A 19,410-nucleotide genomic window follows, 5' to 3' on the forward strand; every position below is an offset into this window, starting at 1 on the left:
TCAAGGCTGCATGTCTTCAATGTACACATATATTCATACAACCCAAAGTATGTCGTCTCATTCCTCTATGCCCTCGCCTTCCTCGCCTTGGGCTTGCTAGCCTTCTTGCCCGCATTCCGGAGACGCTTCCTCTCCATGTTCGCCTTGATTCTCGTGCTCCTCTTCCGCCACGCCGTCCATCGATCACCTGGCACAAACTCCTTGACCTGTACACCTGCTCTCTCCGCCGCACGTCCAATCTGCCAGTTGGCCTCACGGTATGCGTATCCCTTGCCCTTAGTCAAAGTCAATCCCTTCCTTGTCGCCTCGCGCGGGGTATCGCGGACGCTGCTTGGGCTGCCTGTGCCGTCACCGACTTGTAGGTCAGTTATAACAACGGCGTCGGCAGCAGGGTTTGTAGGTGATGTGATAGGAACGGCGAGCATATTTAGACGTCTCCGCCTCGCCGCATTTGGTGGGTATGGAAGAGTGTGATCTTTCTCGAGAGCAACGCCAATGTACTGTCTCTTTGGGTGTTTTCTCGGGTCACGGTAGTACCGTACGTAGCCGGATTCTGTGGCGAAGATACAATGATCGCGACCGAATTTGCAGTTCTCGCCAGGGAACCACGCTGTGCCTCGCTGGCGGAAGATGATGTTTCCTGGGATGACATATTCTCCTACAATGCCATTAGCGATGCTCCTACGAATAGTAGTTTAGACAATCAAACATACCTCCGCTCTTCTTTGCTCCTAACCGTTTACCAGGTCCATCTTTTGCTCCGTTGGCTCGTCCTTGGGCCTGATGCGCGGAATGTCTTACGAAAGAGAGAACCGGGGTAGGTGCCGAGGTGCCATTGGCCACGCGGAGGGCATCGAGAACACGGGTGGACGGGGCGATGAAGGTTGTAGATGTCGCTAACGATGCGCGGACGGGCGCAAATATTCGTGGGAGCAGCATGGCCGCTCTGGTGCTGAAGAGGCGTGCATCTCAGTGCATTGCGACTTTTCGAGATGCTCGGTGGTCTGTGCGTTCTCCGCGCTCTGTCCGAATGCCATCGCTGCAACACCGTCATGGCTCATTATGCACACTATCTAGCTGGGTTTGACAATCATCACCAAAACAGCACAGAGAGAAGACGACGTATGGTTGCCGACATACATTGCATACACAACTATGATTCGAACAGGCTCAAGTCAGAAATCTAGCAAGCTAGCACCCAGAACACCTTGCATACCATGGTAGAATGCCAAACCCAGAGAACACACATGTCTAGCAGCAAGACCATCCCAGATATGCACCCATTTACTGCACTTGGTTGACAATCTCCTGTGCCTTGGTCAAGCTCTCCACCATCTGCTGGCAGTCCTTCCGCCTCTTGACAGTGTACTCTGACTCCTTCAGTAGCTCATCGAGCTCATCCGTCTTGTACATGTTGGTGAGAAGCTCGCCCTGCATGTTCTCCTTGGTCCATTGAACGAGGTTCAACATGATGGCCTTGGGTACCATATCGATCATCGTTCGGCGGACAATGTTGAAGTAGGAGGTAATCAGTAGTTCTGCACATTATTAGTAAAAGAGTAAAACTACCGCAACAGGAAACTTACTAATGACTTCAACTTCTTGAGACTCCTTCTCGGACAGGGTACCGGAGGCCTTCAGCGTGGGTGGTGGAGGCTCCATAGCTGCCATCTTCTTCTTGTTCTTGCTAGCGAAGAATGAACCGAAGAAGCCACCACCCTCATTAGGATCAAGTGATGGCGATATCGACCGCGGCGGCACGCTAGGTGGGAGCGGCTTTCCGGTCTTGGGGTCTACTTGCTGAGGCCTACTGCTGTTGTGTCGCTCGTGTACAATCGCCATGGCACGCGAACCATTAATGAAGTCAGGGTGACCAGTGTTGATGTAGACGGACTCCATAGCAACAAGGTCCCTGACGAGCTTGTTGGTGGGCTCCATAGCCTTCTTAAAAAAGCTGACAACGACCTGGTGTAGCTTCTCCTTCAATCCTGGGTATCTTCGGAAAGCATTCTTGTTGAGGAGTTGGCTGAGAATTCGAATCAGCTCATCATAGACAAGACTGACACACTTCAGACTTGGTTCTTCTAGTCGCTTGATCTGCTGCTTGACAATGAGTTCGAAAGCAGTAGTTCCGACGAACAGCGCGGGAGATGAACCGGAAGAGTTGTAGAGAACGGTCCGGATGTCCATGTCTTTGACCTGGTCGAAGGGATCAACAGCCTTAACACCGTTGGCATACAACTCATGGTAAACGAAAGAAATACGGGCACCACCAGATAGCTCGACTGCAGACAGCTCTTGGTTATTGCCCTCCAGAACTCCCCTGTATTCGTTGGTGAACTCTGTAATCATGTTCAGGACGATGTTGGAGCTGTTGCCGAGCATGGAGTTGCCCAACGAAGAAAGTTCTGCCTGATACTTTTGTAGCGAGGAGGCGATGCGAGCTTTGATATCGGGCAGGGTTTGTTTAATATGCATCATGAGGATCTATAGCTGTTAGCTGCTGTTTCTCGAGGTATACAAGGACCTGAACCTACCAAGTTCAGCTTCCGCGCCAAGTAAGGTGTACCGCAGTATGCTGCCTTGTTTCGGTATGCTTTGTGGTTCTCGAAATATTGCCTCTCGTGCTCAAGCGCGTACGAAATGGCCTTCTTGTTCTCGATATCTCTCTGTCCTCGGTTGACGACTGGTACGTAGCCCAACCGCAGTGGGATAATGCGACCAGCGAGAATGTCCACAACATCGGTTCCCTCGTCCATCAAATCTACCTTGGTCAAGACGCCAATAGTCCGTTGTCCTTCTGGGTCTACTTCACGCGCTAGCTTCAGACCGTCGGAGTTGGCCAAATCGGTGTTCGCAGCGGTGACAGCCAGAATGATGGCATTGGGCTTACTGATCTGTTTAAGGACCATCTCTCGGATTTGACGCTCGATATCTCTAGGCTGGTCTCCGACAGGTACCTTCGTCAAACCAGGCAAGTCGACCAGCGTGAGCGTAAGGACATTTGGCGAGTATATTCTCAAGTTGATAGGCGCCGGTGAGATACCTGCATTGCGACCAGTCTTGGACTCTGTTTCCCTTACAATCTCGTCCCTTATCTTGCTAAAGTCGTGGAACTTCTGGCCAGGAATGTGCAGGAACTCGCCCCACTCGTCGGAGTTGTTCTCCTGGTCTGTTGTCTTTGCACCTTCGGTAGTGCCGTTCGGTTGCGAGGATGCGCGGTTGATGAGCTGAAGAATAAGTGGTCTTCGAGTAACGATACCAGTTCCTCGAGGCAAACTATAGAGCTGCCGTCAGTATACTCCCCTCGGGCCCTGGTGCAATTGCAAACACTCACAAGTCTCTTCCAACGATGTTCTCAAGCACTGAACTCTTTCCGCTAGACTGTGATCCTACCACAGCGATCTGAGGCAAGTCTATGGGGTTTTGGACCTGACTTAGGCATCAGTATGGGTGTTTGGGCTTTCGTTGCAGGCAGTTGCGCGCGAGCGGGCGGAGGACAGCGACGTACTCCGACTGTAGTGAAGACATCCTGGAGCTTGTTTACGAGGGTAATCAGCCCTGGGTCGTTCACGTTGATGCTGTACACCTGTTAGCTTTCCGCAATGCGAGGGGCTATCCCAAACATGTGCGTACGCATTTGGATTTGTCGCCATGGTCGGCGAAACGTGTGTTGAGGTTGTTTGAATACGTTCAGTGTTCGCGGCTAATAGTGTGTATGGGTGTAGGTGGTATCAAAGTTGTTGAAGGCGAAAGTGTCTGCAATCTGGGGTTGTTGCTTGCGGGTTGCGTAGCTGCTGCAAGTGCCAACGTCGGAGAGAGCCCAAGCTTTGATACGCCACACGACTCAGCCCCACGAAATGCGACTTAGGGAATTCCTCGGTATGCGTACGTCACCAAATTGTCAGATGCATCACAGGAGACATGTGCTCAATTACTCTAGTACGCCACCGTTGTTTGCGTAGAGCTATCTTGACATTCGCGCTACAACAATGTTGGAGCATACGCACATGATGCGCATTGCGGTCACAGGACGCGAAACAGCGTCGTCAGCTTCAGGCAGCAGTGTTGGTATCTTGGTACAATTCACATTCTATGATCATGGAGATATACTAGACTGACGCGCTATGGGAAAATTGCCTTGAAGCACACACACATTTACTCGTCGACAACCGACGCAAACTTGTCAGTCATCTTCTGTAGGAGTTCCTCGTACTAGTTGGAAGTTAGCGCATGTACGAAAAAAAGTCAAAGTTGACTGAGCTTACCTTTTTGGTGACCTTCTCCTCACCGTCGCTGGGAAGCTCAAACTTCATCGAGCGCAGCTGGCTCTGGATTTCTGAAGTTGCGTCGCGGACCTTGGGCCATGCATGCCCTTGGGAGACAGCCTTCTGGGCCTCGTCGTGGAATGCCATCATGTTCTTCATCATCCATTCAGTCTTCCACAGCGGACAGAACTGGTCGTAGTCTGAGTAACCGTTTTGCTGCAAGAAGTCCTCCTTGAGTAGTGTAGCCACATCAAGCGTAATCTTGTCACCGTCACCCAGAGCTGATTTACCGACAAGTTGCACAACCTGGTCGAGATCGTCCGAAGTGGTGAGAAGCTCCTTGATGCGGTCGCGCAGACGAGGGAACTCGGGGTTGTTCTTGGCGTAGTACTTGTCGAGTGGGGTTGTGTACTTGCTGTAACTGATCGATGTGTTGACGGACGGGAAATGCTTTCGCTGAGCCAGCTTCTTGTCGAGACCCCAGAAGACTTGTACAATGTTGAGTGTACTAGTAGTGACAGGATCCGAAAAGTCACCACCGGGAGGACTGACAGCACCGACAATGGACACACTGCCAAAACGCTCAGGGCTACCCAGAGCCTGGACACGACCAGCACGCTCATAGAAAGAAGCAAGCTTGGCACCGAGATAAGCAGGGAAACCTTGGTCAGCAGGCATCTCTCCGAGACGTCCCGAAATCTCACGAAGAGCCTCAGCCCAGCGCGACGAGGAGTCAGCCATCATGGCAACGTCCTTGCCCTGATCCCTAAAATATTCTGCCACAGTTATTCCAGTGTAGATGGAGGCTTCACGGGCAGCTACAGGCATGTTGGAGGTGTTGGCGATGAGTGTTGTTCGCTTCATGATAGGCTCCTTCTTGCCATTGACATCGATGGTGAGCTCAGGGAAGTCCATCAAGACTTCAGCCATCTCGTTTCCTCGCTCACCACTATCAAAAGTTAGTTCACCCGCTTGGATTTGGAGAGCTTGATGTTCGACTTACCAGCCAACGTAGACAATAATGTCACTGTTGGAGAACTTGGACAGAGACTGGGAGATGACAGTCTTGCCGCAACCGAAAGCACCTGGGATGCACACGGTACCACCCTGAACACTAGGGAACAGAGAGTCGAGGACACGTTGGCCGACAATAAGGGGCTGGTCGGACGACAGCTTCTCGTTGGAAGGACGGGGCACTCGTACGGGCCACTTGTGCATCATGCTGTACTCGGTCTTGGTACCGTTGAAGTCCAACTCCAAGATCTTCTCGTCAACGGTGTAGCTACCCTTCTCGGCGATGCGAGTGATGGTACCCTTGGCGCGAGGAGGCAGCAGAACCCTGTGTTCGCTGAGCAGACTGTTCTCAAAGACAGTACCGAAAACGTCACCACCGGTGATGTGGTCGCCAACCTTCAGGGAGCCGGGCGTGAACTCCCACTTCTTCTTGCGGTCGAGAGCGGGCAGATTGATACCACGGGGGATGTAAATGCTGTTCGCGTCGTCGGCGATACCCTTGAGGGGACGCTGGATACCATCGTAAATGGTCTCCATGAGACCAGGGCCAAGCTCGACGGACAATGGCTGTCCAGTCCTGTATACGGGGTCGCCTACGGTTACACCAGCTATTCGATATTAGCCAAGTCCTGCTGTGTGTATGTGTGCGTAGTGTGCGTACCGGTCTCTTCGTAGACCTGGATGGTAGCCTTGTCGGCTTCGATTCGAATGACCTCACCGACGAGGTTGTCGTGACCAACACGGACCTGAAACAGTCAGCAGTCGTCCAGATCCGTACACTTTGTTGCACATACAAGCTCGTACATGGCACATCCGATCATGTTCTCGGCAATGATAACAGGACTGGGCGGATCAGTATGCGACTTGAGCGCTGTATTGTGGTGACGTACCCAGAAATGGAGTAAATGGCGCCTATATGGAGTTAGCAGTTTGCTCCAACATACCAAACATATGCATATAGAGGGTTCAAGCTTACCATGCTCCTCGCCCTCCGACTTCTGCTCCTGCTTCTTCTGTTGTTTCTGCGCCCACGAATTAGCTGCCTGCGCCACATCCCAATCCATAACTGGCGCTGCTTACGGGAGGCATCTTATCTACGGGTGTCTCCTTCTCGTCGTCGCTGGCTTCTTGTAGGGTGATATGCGGTGGCGGCGGCTGGGTGGGTAGCTCGCCTTGCGGTGATATCAGCGGGCTCGCGGGAAGCGGTACTCGGTGTGGCTCAACGTCGTCAGGGTTGGCGGCGGTGTGAGCTCCAGATATCGAGATCTGGTCAATGTTCTTCTTCTGAACAAGATCGTATAAAGATGGCCGTGTACGCAAACGAGGACGCAGACCGAGTTGCATTCAATCGTTGTTGGATGCAGGTTGAGGTTGAGCACGGTCGGCAAGCTAAGCTGCCGCGCTAGCGTCTGGTGGGGGCATTCCTTGTCATCTGCCTGCGAGCTCCCCAAAGTCGTGGAGAAGTACAACATGCATCGTATAAATGAAGGCTCCACTGCTTCAAGACAATTAGGTCACCTATCTTTGTTGAGCACAATAGCACAGTGGTAGCGGAGTGATGCATGAAGCCTCGATGTTGACATACGTCATAGCAGAAGCTACATCCCGTCTTCGGTAAGCTACACAGTGTTTCGCTTGCTGTTCCCCAGCCCCTTCCTGAGCTTCTTCATCTCTTTGGCTGTAGCATCCTGTGGGGAGAACCTATGCATCTCGACTAGAGTGTCTCGCCGCCCATTGCTTTACGCCTTCTCTACGTCATCGTCTGTACTTCCACTGAGTAGATGCAAGCCGGTCAAGATTCTGCAAGTTCTTCCATCTTCTTCCGAGGAAACAGGCTGCTCGGAGACGATAGAGGGAAGGAAGCGTGCGAACAGAGGTTTCATAACTAGCAGCATGCGCAAATGATGGCAATATTGACTTCGATGGCCGATAGACGAACAAACTTGGAGATTGGTTGTGCATGTTGTCGATGGAAAGTTGTGAATTTGAGTCAAGTCAGAAGTGAGCGCGATCTAGCATTTGTAGAACATCTGGATAGTGCAGCGATTGTCGTCTTGAAGAAGAGTTCCAGCTAGTTCACTCGCTTCTTTTCTTTGAGGGGATATGCAAACGTGGGCTGGACCGATTCGTACTGTACTGAGAGGGGTTATAGTTGTGGTTGGTATGATGTCGTAGGCCCACTAACATAGCCCCTTGCCAACCATACGCCCACATGGATCGTAGATCACAGTACAATGTATGCAGGAACAGGATAAAGAAGGCCGTTGCTCAATGTTGTTCGCACTGGACTTGACATTACACCACAATTACTTCCCAACATGTTCAAACAGGTGGGCCAAGTAATGGTAGTGATCACCAACCCAGAAGCTGAAATAGCTGTTATGTCAAAGTCTGGCTCACTAGTGGAATCGGCACATACTAAACCAAACATGCGGCGTATGTGGAAGCCATGTGGGTTACCGGCTAGATCTTTCTGTGAGATTGCTCTGCACTGAGGATAGTGATGGTGCATTATTTCACGTTCTCGAGGAGCGAATACCGCCGTACGCATCCACATCGTAGATGACCATGATCGTAACACATACTACAGGAGCATCGGAAGTATCGCAAAAGTGCTTGGTCCCGATTTTACTGTTAGCAGTATGGATAGTGCACTGCCGTTGACTGTATGACATCGATAGGCCACATGCTGCGCTTCATCGCTGGTGGTTCAGCATCACGCCGAAATTAACAGTTGTGTCCACTCCCCTGGAATGACTACACTGTTGAAGTTGAGCAGCTTGATAGATAGATGTCGATCGATTCACATTGTGGCTTGTGGCTTGGAGGCCAAGTGTTGTCAAATGTCGCGTCTCTGACACTATTTGAGCCGACAGCGCCTAAGTCTGCCTAAGGCGTCAGTATCATAGTGCCATACGAGATGGTGACCACTTGCATGGCGAGGAGGTTTATCTGAAGGTCGCTTCGATTGAGGCGTATTGGGCATGAGAGTTGCCGATCCTATACGAATGTCGATATCGGTATTCCAGATGAATCGAACGGGAACGTACGCTCGATTGCAAACTGTTTTGATCGGATGACCTATTCCTCGACGCTATGATAGCATTGGACCGTGCTGGTGAATAAGACCTCTACAAACTGACACATGCGTATGATACTCTCGAAACTGATTCAACAACTATACTGGCATTGTACAGTTGTGGAAGCGGTAACCCCAAATACGTAAGCGCATGGCTATTCAGGAATTTGTCACCGTGGAGTGCTTAGTCCGACGTTCCTGTAGCAGAAGATCTTTGGTGGCTGCCTGGGTGGAGCCTTACCGGCTGAAGGCAGTGATAAGCGGTGTGAGCTATGAAGAGATACGTTATTGCCTTGCGTGCTTTTGTCACCAAGATGCAAGCAAGCGGTCATGACGATGAGAGCCTAAAGAGGAGAGCGCATTCTTTTAGGAGGTGCAGCCTCCTTAGGCAGGAGAAATGTGACAGGCTGTCGGTATTGACATGTATTCGTCATGCTCGGTATCATGTCCAAGCCCTGGAGAGGTTTGTTCGTGCAGCCGAAGGCTTGCGATCAGCGCAAATACGCGCGGTTGAGGCGTCTTAGACACAAGGCGTGGGCTTGCTGGCGGACCGAGCTCTTGAGCATCTACAGGTATACGCGAGATTTGCGTAGACGTCGCTAAAGTTGCGTTTCGAGGAGGTTAGACCGGAGGGACTAGTAGCCGTTAGCGCCGATTGCATCTATGAATATTTGGAATAAACACCGCCAGACGTCCGGTAAGTCACAAATCGATCTCGCGTATGCACCATGTGAAGTTGGCGTTTCCCGACGCTCTGGAATTTGTCAAAGAACATGCGATTTCCTATCTCGTGGCATATAGCACCCCGGACTCAGAGCAGGCACACCCCTGGTGACTGTGTCGCGATTGGGTAGAGGGTGCTTCGCGATGATCTCCCACTCAACTTCTGCGCGTCTGTTCACTGATTGTCGTGTCATTGACAGGACGAACAAGGTTACCTTTCTTGTCACCATGTCGGCATGAATATCCCCGAGAGGTAACTTGGCGAATCCGTCATCCTGCAAGCCCTAGTCGTAATCGTGCCGGAGCACGTTTCGGAGTTCAGAGTCGCAACTCGAATTTGGGAATTTGTTATTTCCGTATATTGTTTGACAAATTATCGCGAGACCATATATGGGTCCCGAGAGTCCATGTTTCCAGCACAACAACATGTCTTCTCGTGCTGCAAGCTCAACTGGCTCTCAGTCTTTCTCTACTTCTTCCCCAAGGATTATGGCCTCTGTCGCCACTCATCAATCGTCGCATCCCTTCTTAACGCCCGCGCACGCATCCAACATATCAACATGGACGTCTTCATTGCCCAGACACCATTTGTGTTCGTCCACAGAGTCTGATTCCGAGGCTCAATCCCGCGAAGCTGCCATCAAGGCTTATCGACAACTGAAAGCCGCACTTTTCTTGAAAGCCATGGATCCCAATATGTCCAGACCTGCTTGAACATTTTGCGGCGGCGCGATTTCTCATGGCACATCACAAGCCATACCATATGTACTACTGAGACGAGTTATCCTTAATGACCAATGGCGTCATACGCCACCTTATATGGCATGACCCTGGAGGCTGGTACCTCAACGATACCCTGATAGCATGGAGCGACACTGGCGTAGATGATGGAAATATTGAAGACCTGGGGCTCGGCATGCGTTGATGATGCCATGTAATTAGTCCGGATCCATCCCTAATGGACATGATGGCCTGCACGTATCTAAGATTGAAGGCGTAGTGTGGCGCTAGATCATCACTACTATTAATCCACGGCTTTTTGAGAGTTCTCGAACGTCCTATCTCACGCCCTATCTCACGTCATTGCACGTTGCGTGAGTCTGGCCCGTGTTGAGATGTGTCTCTTGTAATGCCTTGTTCAGATCCATGGATGTCGTCATGCTCTGCTCTGCTCTTGTGACAAGGGAAGTCATATTTGGCTTAGCTCATGCCGTGTCAATGATTGACCATAGTGTTCTGTGTTGGCGAAAGCGCCGAAGCATGCTAAGAACGTTGCCGAAAGAGTGCTGTCCGATGGCTCGGGAGGTGTTGCTCATCGGAATACGAGGTGAGAGGATGGAGAGCGGCAAACGCATCTCGGCATCTTCTTATCGATAGCGCAAGATGATTGGTCCGTGCGTCAAAAGTTCGCTGAACGCGACCGCGCAAACGCGCAATGAATACAGCGACATCAAATCCCAATCAACCCCGCCAGGCGACTTTAAGACTTGTGACCAACTACAAAATGTCCGGAAATACACCCAAAACAATGTCCAAGGGACTGATGGGCATGAAGGTATTTAGGTCATTGTCCTATCACATTGCGGATTTGCTAAAACATGAATAGTTTATGCAGCGCGCTGCCGCAAAGTCTTCGCCCTCGACACCTAACGGGCCGCCTACCAAGAAAGCGCGCCTTTCGAATGGCTCTGCTGTAGGAACCTCGGATCGCGAGATCATACAGTCAGGATTGGACGCAGAAGAAGCGAAACGCCAGGCTGCACTAGACAAGGCCGCTCAACATGCGGGCGAGACAAAGTGGGTGTTGAGCTTCAAAGACCCTCTCGAAGGAAAGAGGCAAGATGCAATGAATATCAGGCAAGCGGGGTTTGCTGAGCTTGATGCGGAGGACGATGATGAAGACGAAGAGGAGGACGTCAGACCCACAAGAATGCAGTTCGGTGGTGGGGTCAAGAAGAAGGCAGATGTGCGTATAACAAGACCTGGTGGAACAACCAAGCTGACATGGTCCAGGATTCCGTACCCTTTGTCAAGACTGAAAACTCAGATTCAGAATCCGAGCCATCCTCGGATGATTATGATTCAGACGATCCTGCGTCAGACCTCATTCGACAGACGAAGCGCGAGATGGCGACAGAAAAGCGCGACTCCAAGAAGACGCGCACGAGTACGGGCGAAAACTCAGCCCTGACAACACCGAAGCGACAGAACAACGATGGAAACCTCCAGGGCTTAACATCGATATCAGGCGGTCGGCGTTCAGGGGGCGGAGGCAGAGGTGGCTTCAGTGGCATGGCCGATATGGAATGTTATAAATGTGGACAGAAGGGACATATCGCAGTCAACTGCTCGTCGACACCACGTGGATCTGTAGGTAGAGGCAGAGGCAAGGGCCGGAGGTAGATGCGGCGACATCTTCTCCATATATGTGTACACTTGGTACGGTTCAATGATACCCCATGGCGACTGCGTCTTCGATTGCAATTCGATCATCCGACTTTGTCCCCATTTTCGATCAGCATATATTCATCCCCGACCATCATCTTCATCTGACTGTCGTCCATGAAGTTTTCATGGTCCCCGTTCAGAGCGGCTCCTTCCTTGTCGTACATGAACTTGGCCAGCGCCAGGTAGTCGGGAAAGACAAAGGTGCAGATGGCGTCATAATCCATGAGCTTGGCTTTGCCATGCATGATGTCTTGTATGGCTTTTCGGTCCCGCTCTAGATGATATGTCTGTGGCGGTCTCAGCTTCAGTACAACATATTGACTTGCTTCGTGGCTATACAAGGCTGTAGCTGAGGATGCCATGGCGCTGAAGGATGGGAACGGCGCGCTGAGCATGGTTGTTGTTGTAATACTCGATAAAGTCGTCATCCGACATGCCATCCTTCTTCTTAATGTATATAGTCGCCTTCACCACCTTTCTGAAGCCTGTGGTATTCGCGTAACCTGCTTGAAATGCTTTGGGCACCATGTTGTCACGTAGACGAGGATAAACAATGGACGGGTAATTGGCAGCCTTAGCAAGTTAGCGGTGATAGGATCGGCCGTCTTATCGACAATGCAGGGCCCACCGTATCTGACGTTGATCGCTACCACAGCGCCGGAGGTCCGCCGCATTCGCCGTCTGTTCATTGTTTAGTGTATAGAGCCTCAGTCAGCAACTCCCTCTCCCCCGCTGCAGTATCCCAGCCTGTCTCACCGCCCCCTGATATCCCTGCGGAAGCACGTAATCGATCAGTACAAGGCAGCAGCTGCAGGTAGAAGTGAAGTACCCGGAAGCTTTGTCCAACCATTCCCGGCTCCACCGCAAGTCCTGTGGATGCTCCCATCGCTAGGCGCACGACAGTCTCTAGGAAATCTGCCGCTTGTACCACGACACCGAACACTTGTTCCCAGGTTCCCGGTTGCCTGGTTGATTGCACAGTACACAGCATTGTCATCACATTGCTCAGCCTCTACTTCGCTCGCCACTAGTCGCCTCGGACCGCACCGCATACATAACCCTCGTAGTCGCCAGGCTGTTGCAGTCGTCCCGCCACCTACCACCCAACGTAGCCTCGCGACGTCGCCAAGAAGAAGCAACCAACCAGCCAAGATGACGGAAGCGCTGGGAAGAGAAGTGGGAGGACGGCAGCGCATAGAAGATCTGGAGAGGCCACAACTCGACGATCGTTCTTACCGCATCATCACCCTACCGAATCAATTAGAGGTCCTCCTGATACACGAGGCGGGCACAGACAAGGCTAGTGCTGCGCTGGATGTCAACGTTGGCAGCTTCAGCGATGCGCCGGATATGCCAGGTATTGCGCACGCGGTGGAGCACCTGTTATTCATGGGGACTGAAAAGTATCCGGAGGAAAACGCCTACAACCAGTATCTGACGCGCCACGGCGGATACTCGAATGCCTTCACAGCCTCTACGTCAACCAACTACTACTTCGAGCTTTCATATCCTTCGTCTACACCTACGAACAGCCAAACTGTATCACCAGACGTGTCACAAACAAACTTGGCAGAGTCCAAGGAGGAGTCGCCGTTATGGGGAGGACTGGACCGCTTTGGCCAGTTCTTCATCAGTCCTTTATTCTTGGAAGACACGGTCGATCGGGAGCTTAAGGCGGTCGATTCAGAAAACAAGAAGAACCTCCAAAACGATACCTGGCGGATGCATCAGCTCAATAAAGCGTTGGCCAATCCAGACCATCCCTACAACCATTTCTCGACAGGAAGCTACAAAACTCTACACGACGAACCTATAGCGCGAGGTGTGAGAATCCGCGACGAGTTCATCAAGTTTCATTCAACCCATTATTCGGCGAATCGTATGAAGTTGGTTGTCCTAGGTCGAGAGAGCTTAGATACATTGGAGACATGGGTGGAAGAGATCTTCGCTAAAGTACCGAACAAGGACCTTGGTCAAAATCGTTGGGACATGCCCGTTTACACCGGCAACGAACTGTTGACTCAGACCTTCGCCAGACCAGTTTTGGAGTCTCGTTCACTGGAGCTTCAATTTGCGTACCGTGATGAAGAAAAGTTCTACGAGTCACATCCTTCAAGATACCTTAGCCACTTGCTTGGTCATGAAGGTCCTGGCAGTATCCTTGCGCTCATCAAGGCAAAAGGCTGGGCGAATGGACTAGGAGCTGGAGGGTCTACCCTTTGTCCTGGCTCAGGGCTATTTACCGTCAATATTAAGTTGACCGACGAGGGTCTAAAAAACTACAAGGAGGTTGCAAAGCTTGTCTTCCAATATATTGGTCTCATGCGCGATCAGCCGCCTCAAGAGTGGATAGTTGAAGAGCAAATGCGGATTAGTGAAGTAGAGTTCCGATTCAAGCAAAAGAGCCCACCGAGCCGGACTGCAAGTGGTCTAGCAGGCATCATGCAAAGGCCGTACGACCGCAAGATGTTGCTAAGTGGACCAGCCATTATCAAGAAGTTCGATGCCGAGCTGATTAATGAGGCTATGTCTTATCTCCGACCAGACAACTTCAGGATGACGATTGTTAGTCAAGATTTCCCGGGCGATTGGGACCAAAAGGAGAAGTGGTATGGAACAGAGCACAAAGTCGAGAAGATACCAGAGGATTTCCTTGCCGAGATCAAAGAGGCATTCCAGAGCAAGAGCCGGCCGGCAGAATTACATTTCCCACACAAGAACGAGTTTATCCCAACTCGACTGGAAGTGGAGAAGAAGGATGTTGAACAGCCGACTAAGGAGCCCAAGCTTATCCGCCATGACGACAATGTGCGCATTTGGTGGAAGAAGGATGATCAGTTCTGGGTGCCCAAGGCTAACGTGCACATCTACTTCCGGACACCTATCACCAACGTCACAGCTCGTATCACACTGTTATGCACGCTGTATCGCGAACTCGTGAATGACGCTCTAGTTGAGTACTCATATGACGCCGACCTTTCCGGGCTAGTCTACGACTTCACCAACCACATCAGTGGTCTTTCGATCACCGTAAGCGGCTACAACGACAAGCTCCATGTATTACTGGAGAAGGTCTTGCTCCAAGTACGAGATCTTGAGGTATCGGAAGATCGTTTCAAGATCATCCACGACCGGATGCTGCGTTCTTTGCGCAACTGGGAGTATGGTCAGCCTTTCCATCAAGTCGGCACCTACTCTCGACAATTCAAGAGTGAGAAGAGTGTGATGAACGACGAACTGCTCCCAGAACTTGAGAACGTGACAGCGCAGGATGTCCAGCAATTCTTCCCGCAGATTCTAGCGCAATGTCAAATCGAAGTTCTGGCACACGGTAACCTGTACAAGGAGGAGGCTTTGAAGATCACTGATCTTGTAGAGCGTACCATCAAGCCAACGAGACTACCAGCGAATCAAGTACCGACGCGTCGGGGACTCATCTGGCCATCTGGCAGTAACTTTATCTACGAGAAGCAACTAAAAGACCCTGAGAACGTCAACCACTGCATAGAGTACAGCCTGTATGCTGGCCACCGTTACGACAGTGTCATGCGCGCTAAGCTGCTGCTTCTTGGACAAATGACGGACGAGCCTTGTTTCAATCAGCTTCGTACCATTGAGCAGCTCGGCTATGTTGTGTTCTCTGGTCCTAGCTTCCACGACATTTGGTCAGGTTACCGCATTCTCATTCAGAGTGAGAAGGATTGTCGGTACCTTGAGGGTCGCATCGAGAACTTCCTTAACACGTTTGAGCAGACGTTGAATGACATGAGCGAGGAGGACTTTGAGAGCCACAAACACGCAATGATTAACAAGAGGCTGGCGAAGCTGAAGAACTTGTCGTCTGAAGACAACAGGTTTTGGAATCATATTTACAGTGATTCTTATGATTTCCTGCAAGGTATGACAACCCCAACTCTCTAATATCAATATAGCATTAATGAATGTACAGCCGACGTTGATGCCGCGACTCTTGAGAAGCTCACAAAGAAGGATATGGTCGACTTCTACAACCACTACATCTCAACATCGTCCTCTCAGCGCTCCAAGCTGTCAGTGCATCTCCAAGCACAGGCTAAGGCTAAGGAGCCCTCGCTCGATGAGAAGAAGACTGCCGCTGCCGCTGCGCTCAAGATCATTCTCGCCGAACACAAGATCACAGCCAACGACGAGGCTTTCCAGACTCGCATCAAAGATGCATCGTCCAGCGAAGCTATCTCAGATGCCGTTGCCATTCATCTTACTGATGACCTCAAGGTGGAGAAAGAAGTCGCTAATAAGGTCCTTGACGAAGCCAAGGCTGCGCTCGGTGTCGCGGACTCGGGTCTTCCAGCTGCTCCACAGGCACTTGATGCGTCAGCAGACGTTAAGAGCGTAGTAGATGCATCGCATCCTGTTCTCATTGAAGACGTACATGCTTGGAAGGCAAGCATGCAAGTCAGCTCCGGGGTGCGACCCGTACGCAACCTAGAAGAGTTTGTCGAGGTTGCTGAGAAGCTATAAGAGAAGTTGTTACGTCAACAAGCTTCTTTCGCCGTTATACAGGAAACCTGTAGGGAAAGTACACAGAGATGCATTATGAGTGTATAGACAAAAGAAAAAGGGGAGGGGTTACAGCTCCGTTTCAATGTAGCGTAGTAGTGTTTCTCTCGATTGATTGATGTCATACACATTGGACATGTTTACTTGACTGCCTCCAGTTACGCGTTGGAATCTCGCTCTACCCCTCGCATCATACATGTACCCAACCTCATGCCCCAAGGAAGGTGCCTGCCTCATCACTCTTCACAAACCCGACAGGCATCCCGAAACACCACGCACGCGGAAATTCCATACCCCATCTTTCCATCAAACTCCGCAAACCTTGTTCCGTGCCTGGAATCACGTTGATGAAAATGCGATCAGTATCACATCGTGGTTCCGAATGCACCGCGCCTTCTTCGCCGCCTATCCTAAAATATGCTACTTCACCTGCGGCCGGAGACTCAATCTCCATATTTTGTAGAGAGCATGCGAGCGACTCGCGTACAGTCTCTGCATACGTGGAACATCCTAGACAACGTATTGAAGTGCAGGTATGACTGCCCATCTTGTCTTTTTCATTCTTCTTAGTCTCTCGTATGACCCCCAATGCCGTCTCGTTGTCCTTCAAGAATAAGGTCCCTGGACCAAGAAGCGTGGTACACAGTTTCCAGCACCTCTCTTTGCTAGTGGCTGCGAATCCCAAATCAGGTGCATCGGCATCATAGGCGAAGAAGTTCTCGTCTGTGTGCCAACGAGGGGTGTCGTACTTGTGGTTTGGCTCAGTACAGCGTATTGTGAGCCAGTAGTTGTGGACCTTTGCCTCTAGCAGGAAGGATTGTAGCCAGGAAAGTAGAGGAAGAAGCGAGGTGAGCAGCGTGGAAGGGGAAGAGAGTGTAAGATTGGCCCAAGTATGGAAAGACGGCGGTAGGCTTGCTTTGTCTGGCTGGAGAAGGGGGCCACAGTATGTCCATGAAGAAGGGCTGCTAACTGCTAGATGTGATGTTGATGCGTGGTTGGCTGCTGAGGTCGTAAGGTCTTCGGAAGGCGCATCGTCCTGTGCGGTCGCAGATGGGTATGGTATGAAAGCATAGGAACCGTACTGCAGTAGCGGATCGATGTTTGGTGTTGGACTGAAGTTGTGCAATTCGAAGGATTGTTGTGTAATTTCGGTTGACCCAGGTTCGTCTTCGTAAAACAACAGCATACTTGTAGTGTGGATCTGCTCCTAACGTGTTCAAGAGGGTATTAGCTTAAGAGACGAATTAGCTTTCCTTATCACGAAGGATGGCTTGACGGTGATGAGGCATCTTCGATGTTCGGTTATACGTGTTTACAGCGCTGTGGTCGCGTAGGGCGTCTGATTAGTTGTTGATGTTCAGGGCGCGTGATACCCACAGGGTGTCGCGACAAGTAGATCTTTGACAAAGATAGAACACAGGTTAGGAAAACATGCAAACCTTGCCAGGACGGATCATACATCTGGTGCGAAGCAGACCTGTCAATGTGTATAGGTGATAGTTGAGTGGGAGACGCGATCAAGGTGGATCGGCCCGTCAGTGTCCCGACGACTTCGTCATGCTTGACAGATGCATGGACATGCCCCCCAACATGGAGTTGCAACACCGCGCACCGCACAAAAAGCCACTCAGGCCTGGAGGTTGAGTGAGAGAGGAGGAATTGCTACAGGCAGCATGCTACGACGAAGTATTCTACGAGCGGGTGCGCGCCCGCCACAACTCCTACGCAGCCCATACACACGCCGCTATGCGACAGAGCCCCTCGCGCCTCCAGCATCGTCCCAGTCGCGCATCGAGCGCTTCAATCGCCGTCTACCCAAGTTCCTGCACAAGTACACCAATGCGCTCGGCAATGCGCCAGTCACGCACATAACATCCTTCCTCATCCTCCACGAGCTCACGGCCATAATTCCCTTGTTCGGGCTCGCAGGCTACTTTCATTACACACATTGGCTGCCACCGTGGTTTGCAGAGGGGGCTTGGATAGCTTCGGGAGTTGAGCGATTCGGTCGGTACTTCAAACGCAAGGGCTGGATACGCAGCGACGAAGCGTTAGAGGCTGAACGTGAAGTCGACGAGATCCAGAAAGATGACAAACAGAGGAAATGGATGAAGGGTAGCGGTTGGTTGTCAGGATCAGATGATGATGGCATTGGTAGCGAGACAAAGCGATTGAGGAAGGTAGATCAGGCTTGGAATATCAGTGAAGGTGGGGTCAGACTTGTGGTTGAGTTCGCGACGGCTTACACGATCGTCAAGATGTTCTTGATTCCGAGGATTGTGTTCAGCGTCTGGGCTACTCCAACCTTTGCAAGATGGACCGTTGCTCCGTTTCTGAGGAGGTTTCGTGGCATGTTCAGGAAAAAGGATAAAGGCAATGGTGCGCCTGGAGCAGGCACTGGAGCTATCGAGGGAGGCGCTGTGCTGAAGGGTGGCAATGGAAAGAGTTCGTAGCCCTGAAGAGCACCTGACTTGCGATCAGGCCTTCAGTAGGCACCTAGAGGTTTGTGTTGTACATACAGTTGTACATTTTTGCTATCCTGCCGAATGCAAATCGGTGGTAAGCATGCTTCTCTTCGCCTGTTCGATTCCTAGATCACGGCTGGATGACGGATTCGCAGTGAAATCTGTATTTCCCCCCATGTTTTAGCTCACGTCATGGATTCCCGTTTGCTTCGCTCACTATCGGCTTTCCGATTGTTTCCTCCCCTCGTCTCCAATCTCTATTCGGTTTAATACCACGACTAGCAAGATGTGCTTCAGCGACGACGACTACAGCTACGAGTACAGATTCGAGGTCCGCAATGGTCAACGCTACTACACAGAAGATTACTACCCGCGCTCTGGTATGTCCAGACGCCGCAAGTACGGTCTCGGTGGCTCGTACTACCCTTCGCGCTACTATGATGGCCCGCCTAGAGGCCGTTACATATGTAGTGTCGTCACCTGTCCGAACCGGTACTCCCAGTCTAGCGGTGGATACCCAAGGGGTGTCGTACCTGGAGGATATTCAAGAGGCGTGGTCCCAGCTGGGTACTCTCAGGCCATAGTCTCTCGAGAGTTTGTTGGAGGTGGCTATCCTCGCTATTCCTCTGGTTATGCATATGGTACTGAGTATCATGTTGGAGCTCGCAATGTTATGCCGGTCAATTCCGTGATGGTGAGTTTCTACCCTTCTCTCTTCGCTCCGATTGCGCTGCCTTGCGCCTTCCTTTTACTACACCGCCGCCTTACCCCGCCATCATTGGCTCGCATGGAACATTGAACATCGGGTTGGCCTCGGTCTCCATTGCTGCGACACTATTTTCTCATCGGTCTTGTTGTGTCTCACTTCGACCTT

At 51.3% G+C, this 19,410-nt stretch overlaps 9 protein-coding genes across 9 annotated transcripts; 4 read left to right on the plus strand and 5 right to left on the minus strand.

Annotated features, from left to right (window-relative positions):
- Window positions 1-65: 65 nt before the first annotated feature.
- Window positions 66-939, minus strand: ALTATR162_LOCUS5909 (uncharacterized protein; the record flags this gene model as incomplete). The annotated part of the gene is made up of 2 exons (XM_043313529.1): window positions 66-658; window positions 714-939. The coding sequence occupies 2 exons, from the start codon at window positions 937-939 to the stop codon at window positions 66-68; spliced, it is 819 nt and encodes a 272-aa protein (XP_043169464.1).
- A 345-nt stretch (window positions 940-1,284) lies between these two features.
- ALTATR162_LOCUS5910 (uncharacterized protein) lies at window positions 1,285-3,656 on the minus strand (the record flags this gene model as incomplete). Its single annotated transcript, XM_043313530.1, has 6 exons — window positions 1,285-1,538; window positions 1,587-2,487; window positions 2,538-3,279; window positions 3,338-3,432; window positions 3,512-3,581; window positions 3,637-3,656. The coding sequence occupies 6 exons, from the start codon at window positions 3,654-3,656 to the stop codon at window positions 1,285-1,287; spliced, it is 2,082 nt and encodes a 693-aa protein (XP_043169465.1).
- Window positions 3,657-4,158: 502 nt separating this feature from the next.
- Window positions 4,159-6,626, minus strand: ALTATR162_LOCUS5911 (uncharacterized protein; the record flags this gene model as incomplete). Its single annotated transcript, XM_043313531.1, has 8 exons — window positions 4,159-4,215; window positions 4,269-5,217; window positions 5,272-5,890; window positions 5,944-6,028; window positions 6,077-6,125; window positions 6,173-6,194; window positions 6,259-6,304; window positions 6,363-6,626. 8 exons carry the CDS (start codon window positions 6,624-6,626, stop codon window positions 4,159-4,161), a joined length of 2,091 nt encoding a protein of 696 aa, XP_043169466.1.
- A 3,962-nt stretch (window positions 6,627-10,588) lies between these two features.
- Window positions 10,589-11,487, plus strand: ALTATR162_LOCUS5912 (uncharacterized protein; the record flags this gene model as incomplete). The annotated part of the gene is made up of 3 exons (XM_043313532.1): window positions 10,589-10,639; window positions 10,691-11,050; window positions 11,098-11,487. 3 exons carry the CDS (start codon window positions 10,589-10,591, stop codon window positions 11,485-11,487), a joined length of 801 nt encoding a protein of 266 aa, XP_043169467.1.
- Window positions 11,488-11,573: 86 nt separating this feature from the next.
- Window positions 11,574-12,060, minus strand: ALTATR162_LOCUS5913 (uncharacterized protein; the record flags this gene model as incomplete). The annotated part of the gene is made up of 2 exons (XM_043313533.1): window positions 11,574-11,819; window positions 11,872-12,060. The coding sequence occupies 2 exons, from the start codon at window positions 12,058-12,060 to the stop codon at window positions 11,574-11,576; spliced, it is 435 nt and encodes a 144-aa protein (XP_043169468.1).
- A 624-nt stretch (window positions 12,061-12,684) lies between these two features.
- On the plus strand, window positions 12,685-16,032 carry ALTATR162_LOCUS5914 (uncharacterized protein; the record flags this gene model as incomplete). Its single annotated transcript, XM_043313534.1, has 2 exons — window positions 12,685-15,430; window positions 15,482-16,032. The coding sequence occupies 2 exons, from the start codon at window positions 12,685-12,687 to the stop codon at window positions 16,030-16,032; spliced, it is 3,297 nt and encodes a 1,098-aa protein (XP_043169469.1).
- Window positions 16,033-16,279: 247 nt separating this feature from the next.
- ALTATR162_LOCUS5915 (uncharacterized protein) lies at window positions 16,280-17,257 on the minus strand (the record flags this gene model as incomplete). Its single annotated transcript, XM_043313535.1, has 1 exon — window positions 16,280-17,257. One exon carries the CDS (start codon window positions 17,255-17,257, stop codon window positions 16,280-16,282), a length of 978 nt encoding a protein of 325 aa, XP_043169470.1.
- Window positions 17,258-17,744: 487 nt separating this feature from the next.
- ALTATR162_LOCUS5916 (uncharacterized protein) lies at window positions 17,745-18,524 on the plus strand (the record flags this gene model as incomplete). Its single annotated transcript, XM_043313536.1, has 1 exon — window positions 17,745-18,524. One exon carries the CDS (start codon window positions 17,745-17,747, stop codon window positions 18,522-18,524), a length of 780 nt encoding a protein of 259 aa, XP_043169471.1.
- A 298-nt stretch (window positions 18,525-18,822) lies between these two features.
- ALTATR162_LOCUS5917 (uncharacterized protein) lies at window positions 18,823-19,335 on the plus strand (the record flags this gene model as incomplete). The annotated part of the gene is made up of 1 exon (XM_043313537.1): window positions 18,823-19,335. One exon carries the CDS (start codon window positions 18,823-18,825, stop codon window positions 19,333-19,335), a length of 513 nt encoding a protein of 170 aa, XP_043169472.1.
- Between the last annotated feature and the right edge of the window lie 75 nt (window positions 19,336-19,410).

This window comes from Alternaria atra (genome assembly GCF_907166805.1).
Source record: "Alternaria atra isolate CS162 genome assembly, contig: 25, whole genome shotgun sequence".
Classification (NCBI taxonomy): Eukaryota; Fungi; Ascomycota; class Dothideomycetes; order Pleosporales; family Pleosporaceae; genus Alternaria; species Alternaria atra.